The 11,004-nt window shown below is 35.5% G+C and overlaps 1 protein-coding gene across 3 annotated transcripts; it reads right to left on the reverse strand.

Annotated features, from left to right (window-relative positions):
* Positions 1–958: 958 nt before the first annotated feature.
* LOC122052687 (BRISC and BRCA1-A complex member 2-like) lies at positions 959–7,268 on the reverse strand. 3 transcript variants are annotated; one of them, XM_042614356.1, is made up of 14 exons: positions 7,188–7,268; positions 7,024–7,111; positions 6,748–6,934; positions 6,575–6,665; positions 5,989–6,024; positions 5,787–5,885; positions 3,349–3,479; positions 3,176–3,224; positions 2,804–2,893; positions 2,673–2,726; positions 2,256–2,321; positions 1,421–1,518; positions 1,265–1,350; positions 959–1,121 (listed from the first exon to the last, which is right to left on the reverse strand). In XM_042614356.1, the coding sequence occupies exons 1-13, from the start codon at positions 7,266–7,268 to the stop codon at positions 1,287–1,289; spliced, it is 1,134 nt and encodes a 377-aa protein (XP_042470290.1). In that variant the 3' UTR covers positions 959–1,121; positions 1,265–1,286. The 3 variants fall into 3 exon arrangements, with proteins under 3 accessions (XP_042470290.1, XP_042470289.1, XP_042470288.1); XM_042614355.1 differs by having other exon boundaries at positions 959–1,157; XM_042614354.1 differs by having other exon boundaries at positions 959–1,161.
* Between the last annotated feature and the right edge of the window lie 3,736 nt (positions 7,269–11,004).

Consider the following 11,004-nt stretch of genomic DNA (forward strand, 5'->3'; position numbering starts at 1 on the left):
AACCCATTAACCGAATAATGTTGAACAATGATCCTAACTTGTCGATAACCATTCTCATAGCTCAGCGAGACCAGTAAGACAGCTCACCAGAGAGTACTGCCCATCACAGCCTACCAATAGCCAGTGCCTGCCTATCAGCAGACCTGTATTCGCCATCACAGTCCACAGAGACCATCAATGTCAGTACCAACCCAATCGATCTCATTAAATTACTCAGGCGATAGAGTTCATTAACGGACTGATAGTTGATTACCGGCCTCCATAGCCCAATGGAGAGATCATCCCCCGACCATTAGAAATCCATTAACGGCCCATTAGGTACAGTAAACTTGCGTTCTAACTGGATCAATAGAATAACCCATTAATGGACAATTATGCAGAACTTCCGTTACTCTTGATTAGGAGCCCATCAACGACCAGATACGGATCCAATGGACTTACAAGCAGATTAAGGCTGCCCAAGGCCCATTAATGACCCAATATAGATCCTTTACCCATTACTACACAAGAACCTACTAATGGCCCAGCTCTGACCTAAAAGAGCGCCCATCAGCTTCCTTTTACTGGCTCGATATAGATCCCATTAGCTGCCGAGTTTCAGACCAGAAAGCCCCTTTACGTGCTTTACTAATCCAATAGGGCCCATTATCAGTCAAACATCCTTGAAGAGAATCCATTAACGTCTGTTTAGTGGCCCAATAGATATCCAATTAACAGCCATTTGCTAGCCCAATAGAGATGCCGCTGGCGCTGGTAATGGCACATCACAATGCCCAATAATGAGCCAGATACTTGCCCATCAACGAGTCCATCAACGGCCCATTACCGGCCACCAGAGAACATTACGAGTCGGAAAGGGCCAATACGGGCACACTTTCTAAAACAATAGGATATGATTGCCCTACAAAATACGACGACACTATTGAGTCGTGCAAGAAAACAAGCAAACCCATACGACTAGAGAAACAAAGTTGCACTTCTTTATAAGCCGTAAAAGAAAGGGCGAATAAATCGATTTTAAAAGTAAAGAAGTCTATTTCATTAAACTCTTCATGTTGTGCCATCAGAAACTAGCCAATTGCCATCGTCTTTTATGGATCATTCCACCCTCCCTTCCCACCCTGGAGCAAGATTCATCACAAGCTAAGGACAAACAACTTTCTACACCAAAAGAAAGAGTATGATTGTCCTACAATAATTGAAAAACTGAAGGGAAGAGAGATTTTTTTTTCTTTTCAAACAAAAATGGAAATGTGAGGTATACCTGCTACTACATGTGAGTCTTGTTACTTAGGTGATGAATCAATGCAGAACTTTTTGAAATCTAAACACTCGTCTACCACGAACTCGCTGCAAAGGTGTCATAATAAGAAAAAAGTTCTGATAGGTTTTCTAATATTACTAGGAAAAAGATGCTTACAATATTCGTTCCGCCATCTCTGCTGGTTCCCATCTAGGGCTCCAAGGGTATTCATTCACAGGGGGTGAGGATATTGGTAGGCTTTGAGAATTAAAGTGCTGCATAGAAAAACAGAATAGCTTTTGATTGAGGAACATTAAAAATATTGATCTAAAAAGGAAGCCGATTGAAACTCATAATTATCTGAGACTACTTGATGAAGCATCAAGGATAAGTGATCTTTCATAGAGAAACAAATAGTCTCGTACACAGAATGGAGGAAATTTATCAAATCAAAAGCAGTTCAAACATAGTGTGGATTGAGACATTTTTAAAGGCCATATAAAATTTAAAATGGATTAAAATATTTTAGGAAAGTCATATCTGGTCATCGCCCTAAATCACAAGCCTTTTCAAAGTAACTCCTTTTCCCTTCCCACTAACAGGACCCTCAATCTAAATGATTACTTCTTTATTCCCATCCAGACATGAATTCTATTCTCCAATGAATCCAAAGAGATCTTACATTCTCTGATTTTACAAACAAATGGCACCCATCCTCATCCTCATGGTATTCCATCGAGGATGATACGAGCTCATCAATCAATGACTACAAAAATCACTAGAATTTGATCTAGATCAAATTAAGCTTCTTGTGAAAGTGTAAGCAATTTGTGCAACTTGAAGAACCCAGTAGAACTCAAAATGCTCTAGAATTCTTAGCACAAAGGCTATACACACTCGCACAATAAGGTCAATTACTTGGGTTAAATTCTTGCTTCAGTTATAGTAGGGATGGGGTATAACAGCACATACAGAAGTTAATCTTCAAACACCAAGAGGAAAGAATGAATACCTGAGAACTTTGCATTACCAATATGGGTTGCTGCTTTGGGAACTGTGTAGGAATAGAAAAGTGAACCTGCAAAAATAAAGCAAAGAGAGAAAAAACATGTTCAGTTACTTCAGTATACCAAAGAATTGCACAATAAAAATCTTCAAAAGCATTCTTGATTGCTGAGTATTTGAGACTAATGTTGAGTTGTATTCAAGGATCAAACTTCTTCTACTCACAAAGTAAAAATTCAGCCATAATATCTAAGTGTGACAGGGCTACTTGTTTATCGTTTTAGGGATTCTTTTATATGTAGAAACAATGAACATTGCACAGTAGCACTTTCATGCACAAATGATGATCTTTTGATAGATGTTGGTTTACAAATCTAAGCTGGTCAATTGCTGTATATGAGCACAAAAGGCATTCACAACATACCAAAAATGTAAAAGCCCCAGAGCCACAAAGCACAGTAGCTCTTCTGCAGAATACCTAATAAATTGATAGGCCATAAAAGCATCCTTAGTAAAATAAATAAGATTATGAAATAAGGTTGAATAATGGAATACCGGATCAACTTCTAGTGGTCTTCCAAAAAGAGGAGCTAAAGCCTCTATAAAACGTCTTCTTGCACCAATGGATGCAATTGCCTCCACAACCTTGAGAAGAACAAGTTTTGATACAAATGTAGCATTCAAAACTAACAAATGAATGAGAGAGAAAAAAGATTCCACAAATCAAGCACATTACATATTGACTGTCGGTAGATTAATGGGGAGTACATCACACTTTACTATGGCAAAATCTATATTCTACCTACAGACAATAAGACATGAAAGATGCTCTTCTTAATCAATTGAAGTGAGCATCACCATATGTAAATTTTTTTGATGTGACAATTAACAAGTGCTAAGTGCATTTCTGTGAAAAAACAAATATACCTGAACCTTGAGGTGATCTTCAATAACAGGAAGGTATTCGGCCATGCACCTTAAAAGAAAGAAAACTTCTTCAATGGTTTACTATATCAATTACGAACTACATTTGAAAGAAATTTTAATGTATAACAGAAACAGATGTTGGACCAACATCAGAAGAAATTAGCATGACCTACATCCCATCTAACCATTGTGGAAGTTTGACATCCTCGATAGAGAATAAGGACTTTAACTCTGGAGTAGAAACTAATTTTATTCTTGGAGCTGCAGGTGCCGAAGAATAACTTCTGCTAACAGGAAATATAACCTGCAGAATGCAATAAACTGACTAAGGAAAGAACTACTCCCTAGAAGGACACTGAATTATATGAGAACCAGTTTGCCAATGTTTTATCACCATAGTTAAATATATGAGAACAATTTGCCAGTGTCCTATCGCCATGCTATGGACATATCCAAAATTTCATGTACTACAGAAATAAAAAACAACAGCAAAAACATATAAACCTTTCTGGTATCTGTTTCACTAATGATCCATCCTTCAAGCATCTATACAATCAAGCCCATAAAAACCCTCCAAAATTACACTACAGCATACAATTTATTCTGCCACATCTATTCACCTTAAGGATACTGAGCTTAAGCAAATTCATTCAAATTGTCAGCCTGATTGTTAAATTGCTTATCCTCAGGTGCGCTATATATGGCACTAAGCAAGGGTAAACCATTATCCCAAGGTTCATTGACATTCCACAGTCAATAGCTTGCCAATGGATGGTCAGATCAGGCAAGAAGATACTTGCTTCTAAGTAGAGTTTCCCTAAGCCCACAAGTGGACCACCAATCGGTCAAAAACACAACTATATAAATAAAACTGGACCAATCCAATTGATTTGGACACATTTTCACAAGGTTTACCCATTCAACCATAAAAACGATTTGTTGTTAAAAAAACACTGTTGCAAAACTGTGTATTGAAAGTGCAGCTATTAAACAACTTAAAGATCTTACTGGAAGCTAATATGGCAAGAACTAAATCCAAGGCATAGGTAACTCACATGATCATAGCCTCATACAATCAGAAAAATAATAGTTCTGTTTTTTTTACTTTTGTTCTTGTCTTAACAAATTGCCATTCTATTGCCTATTGTATGGAAAAGAGAAGAAAAATGTCCACAATATCAACATTATTTTCTCTATCACTGACAACAATCCAAACTAGAGTAAAAGATATCACAAATAGCCATAATGTAAAATTCACAACCAACATATTTAACAAAAATAACTGATGATCAGGCATCATTTTCTTACAATATAAAATCATAGGAAATGATGGGAAAAGTTAAGGCACGTTTGGTTTGGTCATTTTCCATTTTCATTTTCTGAGAAAAGGAAAAACATTGTTTGGTTGGCAGTTTCCACATTTTTTTTTCTAGAAAAGGAGATATTATTTTATGGGAAAATAGAGAATGTCTAAAAGTCATTTTCTAAGGGAAAACACATGTTTTTTAGAAAAATGAAAATGAAACCAAACACTTTCTAAATATTCTACCCAATGAGAACTAGCATGTCGGCAATAGGTGAAGATGATACATAAAGAGAAATTATAAGATACTCTCCTGCACGCTATGACAATGTGACAACAATCAAAACTTACAATCAAAAAGGTCCATAATGCAACATTATTTTCAGAGCCAATTGGTATCAATTCTTTGAAGAATTGCAGAAAGGAATATGACAGTTTCATCAACTAATTCAGTTCGTTCAACAAAACAATTGCCATAAACATCTCCGTGATAAAGTTTGAGTGTTTTACCACAGTTAATCTTTACAACAAAACAGCTTGTTTGGTGGACAGTGATAATTGGGTTGGCTTTGCTATTAGTAATTATTAAAAAACCTTAGAATTACCAATTTATACACCAGCACAAAAATGACAAATATCTCTAGGAGAATCACTGATTCACATTTATCAATATCACTGGAAAATAACAATATCTAGACAATTGCAAGTCAAGTCATAACTGAATTATTATATGTGCCAGACCTGACCTGGCATTATCTCAGCAGACTGTCGCGATGAACAAATCTGATTTTCTAAACCTGGCAATATCTTCTCTGAGTGTTCCATTAAACCATAAAAAGTTTATATAACATATCAGGTGTAGAGGTAGGCCTAATGTATATAGACAATTGGCAAAAAGGAAGTTTATAAATCCGTGCCCAAGTAAATCATAGTTTTCTGAAGTCCACAAACCATAGCAATCAACAGTCAGAATTTCTTTGAATATATCCTTGAATTTATTCAAAGCTTAGTGGCCAATGCAAGATTGGCAAGAGAAAGACAAATACAACTAGGGTATTTTACTTGAACAATCCAGTAACATACCATGTAGCGTTTTTTTTTTTTTTTTATTTGAACAATTATTCATTAGCTTCTTTGATGAAGTTGATTCTGTACCTAATAGTTGAACTGTTATGGAAGATAGGTAAGACAAATACAACTACAAGAATAACAACATAAGGTTCAATCCCAATTATTGCAGTCTGTTTAAACTGTTTCAAAACATGGAAGCGAAATTATGATATCCCTGGTAAAAGAAAAGAAAGATACCTGCAAGTAGATCTTCTGCTGATGTTTCCAATTGCATGATGTAACTAACTTGTTTAAGTCCGTATCAATTAAGCGTACAGAAAATTTTACTTCCTCTGGCTATATGAGTGTTTAATACAGTATGAAGAATTAGAGGTTTAGCATTCATATACTTTAATTATTCTCAAAACAAACAATAAGTATAATTTCTATTGGAACTTACCCTATCAGGAGATGGAACCATACATACTTCAATCCCCTGTACAATAACAACTGGAGTTACCAAAAATAAAGTGCTATCTCTCAGATTGTCATCTATTATTAACAACATATCGAAAAGGTAAAAAATGCATGAAAACAAAGTCACTAGATTATCCCATTTATGAGAATGAGCTATGGTAATTTCAAACAGAAAAAAAAAACCATCAGTGAAGGTTAAGAAAGGATTAGTAATGCAAGCAGTAAGTTAAGAGTAAACTCTGGAAGAAGTAAATGGAAGAGAAAAATATGGTGTATGTGGTAAAGCATTTTACAGAAGCAAAATTCAGTAAAAAGAACAAACTATCTAAGAAACTGCAACTTTTTTTTTCATAAACAACAAATTTACATGACCGATCAGCAACTAGAAACCAATAATAGCAACATTTAAAAAAAAAATAGCCAAGGCAGATCTCAAAATTTTTGGAGGTAGATTCTATGAATCATTTCTTCCACTATAATTTTATCTTGGATATATCTTCCGCAAACACAACTTTAGTTCCAGTTAAGCCACATGAAAAGGAGACAAAGAACAAGCTTATGGCAATTACCTCCCTCGAAAGCATAGTATTAAGTTCAAACTTAAGCCTAGCATCATCAATCTCCCCTACCCTCCTCCTCTGATAATGTGTGTACAGATCCCTAATTTCAGAATAAAAATAAGCAACCACAAACGAACTCAGACTATCGATCACACAAATATGAGTGGTCCAAGACGAAGAACCTGAGTTCATGGACAAGAGCCATCAGCTTCGATGGATCTTTTCCGTTCCAATCACACAAGCTGCTCTTGCTCAACCGCATTTCCCCCTCCCTTGCTATATCACCTAGGGGATCGAAGTCATCGTCCTCCAGCGAAAAGACGACATCCGGCGCTAGTGACGGGTGGAGCGCGTTGTAGATCACATCCCCTGAAAGGAATCCGATTCCAATTAGGGCAAAAAAAAAAAAAAAAAAGAACGGCAATAACTCAAACAGGGGGGTCTTCGATTATTCTCACATTTGATGTAGTCAAGGCAGAAGGGGATTGAGAGAGTTAAGCGGTCGGAGTATCGAGCGTTCTTGGATCCGGACCATACCCGCTCGACCTACATCAAAAACATCGCCGTGAGATCGAGAGAAGACGAGGCACACGGAGAGGATCGAAGGGTTTGGGGAGAATACCTTGACGGAGAGGGGAGAGTATGTGAGAAGATGGTTGAGCTGAGCGGCGATCGGCTGCGGCAGTGGTGGCTCCACGGACATTGGGTTGCTGCTTAATCGCCCTTCAAACAACTGGGGAAGTTACCTAGAGGTCACACCGCCTTAGCGCCGTTCCACAGAAGTAAAATGGAATTTTATAAAACTCTGTATCCATGTATAAAAATGTCCCTCTTTTAAATTTATTAAAATAAAACTCCATTCAATATCTACAATACTCTTCTGGTTCCTTTAGCAGTAATTTTCAAATTTACCTAAACACAAATAATTTTGGCCCGAATTAAAATACTTTAATTAATTTTAATTAAAATTATATCACTTTATTGATCAAAATTATATTATTTTAGTCCCGGGGCAGTGCAACGATTAGACTTTTTGATGAATAATTTAAAATTTAAATTTTAGTTACATCCTAGAGAAAAAAATTTTCTACAGTCAAAAATGGGTCTAAGAATATTGATAATTTAGATGAAAATTAGTCTAAGAATATTGACAATTTAGATGAGTATTCATGAGCATTTCTTGATTTATTTTAGTAGCTGGTAGAAAACTTATGTGGTAAGAATGATAATGAATCAAGAATTGATCGGAATTCATATCCTCTTTTTTTATACTCATTACGATCACATATCCATCCTTATATCTATATTCATTAAAGGACCAAATATATTATATACTAATAATTTTTTATCATTTCATCCCACTATTATCATCGTGTGTGTGTATATATATATATATATATATATATATGCACACACGACAATAGATATGGTGAATTGACATGTCCCTCTCTCTTCAGTAATTTTGCATATAATCTTTTTCCTACAACTATGCATACACGACGTGGTGCTCTTTTGATATAGAGTTATCTTGTCTTCCTTCTAATTTTCTTCTTCCGGATTTTTGTTATAGTCAAAAGTTTCTACCTGCTAGTTTGATATCATCATTATCATCATCTACAGTGTGGTAACCTCGACAACTTTGACGACGACAACAGCAGCTTTGGCAGCAGCAATTTTTCTTCTTCTTTCATCAACGACTCTTTTCTATCAACGACAACAACTTCAGCAACATCAATCGTAGTAAGGTAAAATTGTTATTTGTTCGTTTTATTTCGCTCTTCATTTTTTTTTTCTCCTTCTCTGTTCTAAAAAAACAGAGTGAAAAAAAATAAAGAGACAAAAAAAATATATCTTATTTTAGTTCTACTGAGATCCCTGCGCCATCATAAAATACCTCTTTTCCTTTTCATATGATTCCCTCTTTTTTCGTTAAAATTGACCATGATAACTATTTACTATAGAAATTATAATTTCTTCCTTTACTTTGTGTTCATGACTTACTCGGTCATGTTGATGGTACTTCATCCCCACCTTAAAAAGATCATCCATCCTATGCTATTTGGTTTAAGAAAGATCAATTAGTCTTGACTTGATTAATCACATCAATTACTAAGGATATACTTCCCATGCTCTTTGGGCTCAACACCTCTCGTCAGGTTTGGGAATCTCTTGATCATTCTTTTACATCCACTCTCAAGCACGACTTCTCCAACTTCATCTACAGTTACAGTCTGTGCAACAAGAAGATGCCTTTATCAATAACCATATGCAATCAGTCAAGACCACTGCCAACAACCTAGCTACAATTGGACATCCGATCTCTGATCCAAAATTATTAATGCATGTTCATGCAAGTTTGGATCCTCAATATGATAGCTTTATTCCCAGTATGACGACTTGCATAGATCAAGTGTCACTCAAAACTCTTTATGGTATGCTATCCTCTCATAAAAAGCTTCTACAAATACAATCTCAAAGGATGTCAAACTCTCTGTCTTTATCGACACACATGATTAGCAAAGCTCTACAACCTGATCAACATAATCAGCATCCTCCTCAACATGGTCATCAAAATCAAATTACAGGTTTCAAAGGTCGAGATCGAGGTCGAGGTTAAGGACGCTGCCAGATTTGCTTCAACTATGATTATTATGCTTAAAATTATTATAAAAGATATGATTCAAATTTTCGAGGAGAACTTGCATCATCAAATCGACCCCCTCCCTTATCTTGGCAATCTAGTACTCAATCATCTCATTCTAAAGTATTCTCACTCTCTATCTCTCCTAATGCAACGTCATCAATTCCTGAAACCCCAGGATGACATTTGAATTCTAGAGCGACTCATCATGTTACACCAAAGTATGATATTCTAATAGAAGGTTCGCCTTATCATGGACCTAACATGGTACAAATAGGCAATGACTCAAGTTTACAAATTGCTCACATTGGAAATATATCCCTTCATTCATGTGGTCATACTTTCGCATGTGCAACACTTTTCATGTTCCTTCTATCACTAAAAATTTATTTTTCGTACGTCAATTTACTTTTGATAATAATATATTTTTTGAATTTCATCTTCATGTTGTCTTGTAAAGGATCTCGCGGCAGGAACTATTCTACTCCAAGGGGACACTAAAAATGATCTTTATCATATTTAACCCACCTCTCTCCAAACTTTTGTTGGAGAATGCATGGACAAATTCTCTTGGCATACATATATTGGTCATCCGTCTCTACGTCATGTTCAATACATTATTAATTGTTTTAGTTTACCAACTTCTTTAGCATCATTATCTCATTTATGTAAAGCTTATATGAAAATAAAATCTCATAAACTACCTTTTGTATCCTCTACTTGCAACTCTAACTTTCCTTTGGAAATTATTCAATTTGATGTATGGGTCCTGCTCCTATTCTTTCTAATCAGGGTTTTCTTTACTATGTTATTTTTATTGATGACTTTAGCAAGTTCACTTGGATTTTTATATGAAAAGAAAATTTGATCTTTTCAATATTTTTTGTCATTTTCAAAAGCATATTGAACATTATTTTGATCGTAAAATACTCTCCCTTCATTTTGATTGGGGTGGGGCAATATCAAGTGTTTCATCGTCATCTTACTTCCTTTGGCATCTTCCATCGAGTCTCTTATCTCCACACTCCTAAACAAAATGGATGCACCGAGACAAAACATCATCATGTGGTTGAAACTGCGTTAGTTCTTCTTAATCATGTTTCAGTTCCACTTAAATTTTGGGATGACATCGTCCAAATCGCAGTCTACTTTATCAATCGTTTACACACTTCACTACAAAATAAGTGTCCCTTGAAAAAACTTTATAATTGTCTTACAGATTACTCTTTTCTTTCGTATTTTTAGTTGTGATGTTATCCTTAAACCCTCGCTCTCTACAATGTGTTTTTCTTGGTTATAGTAATTTGCATCATGAGTATTGTTGCCTCCATATTTTAACCGGGCGGATATATATTTCTCGACATGTTACTTTTGATAAAAAAAAATTTTCGTTTGCAATTGCTATCTCGGATCCCCTTCAGATAATTAGGACACATATCTAAGATCACCGAGTAATATACTAGAATCCTCATATATTGATTCATCAGAACATATTGAAAATACAAGAGGAGATGGTATCTTGGGTCTTGCTCCATCTCCATAAATTCCAATAGACTAGCAGCTAGTGGTGATTCATTCTCTAGTTCTGATTCTCATCCGTCTGACTACTCATCTTCGAGTAACTTTGGTGATGATATTTATGCAAGATGTTAGCTAGTTTCTACTCGTTATCCTTTTTCATGTGCTTTTATTGTTTCTTCAAATTTTGATGAACCTTCTGACTTTAAACAGATAGTCAAAGATCCAAATTAGCGTGTTATGATGACTATAGAATTTGATGTTCTTCTTCGCAATACAG

Source organism: Zingiber officinale, chromosome 3A (genome assembly GCF_018446385.1).
Source record: "Zingiber officinale cultivar Zhangliang chromosome 3A, Zo_v1.1, whole genome shotgun sequence".
NCBI lineage: Eukaryota > Viridiplantae > Streptophyta > Magnoliopsida > Zingiberales > Zingiberaceae > Zingiber > Zingiber officinale.

What these genes read in the sequence shown, in the direction of transcription:
- LOC122052687 (XM_042614356.1), bottom strand. Translation starts at nt 7,268, where the DNA reads ATGTCCGTGGAGCCACCACTGCCGCAGCCGATCGCCGCTCAGCTCAAC. An exon ending in TGGTTCCATCTCCTGATAGG is followed by an intron (nt 5,886 to 5,988) that starts GTAAGTTCCAAT and finishes ACACTCATATAG; the next exon opens with CCAGAGGAAGTAAAATTTTC. An exon ending in TGGTAATGCAAAGTTCTCAG is followed by an intron (nt 1,519 to 2,255) that starts GTATTCATTCTT and finishes TTTTCTATGCAG; the next exon opens with CACTTTAATTCTCAAAGCCT.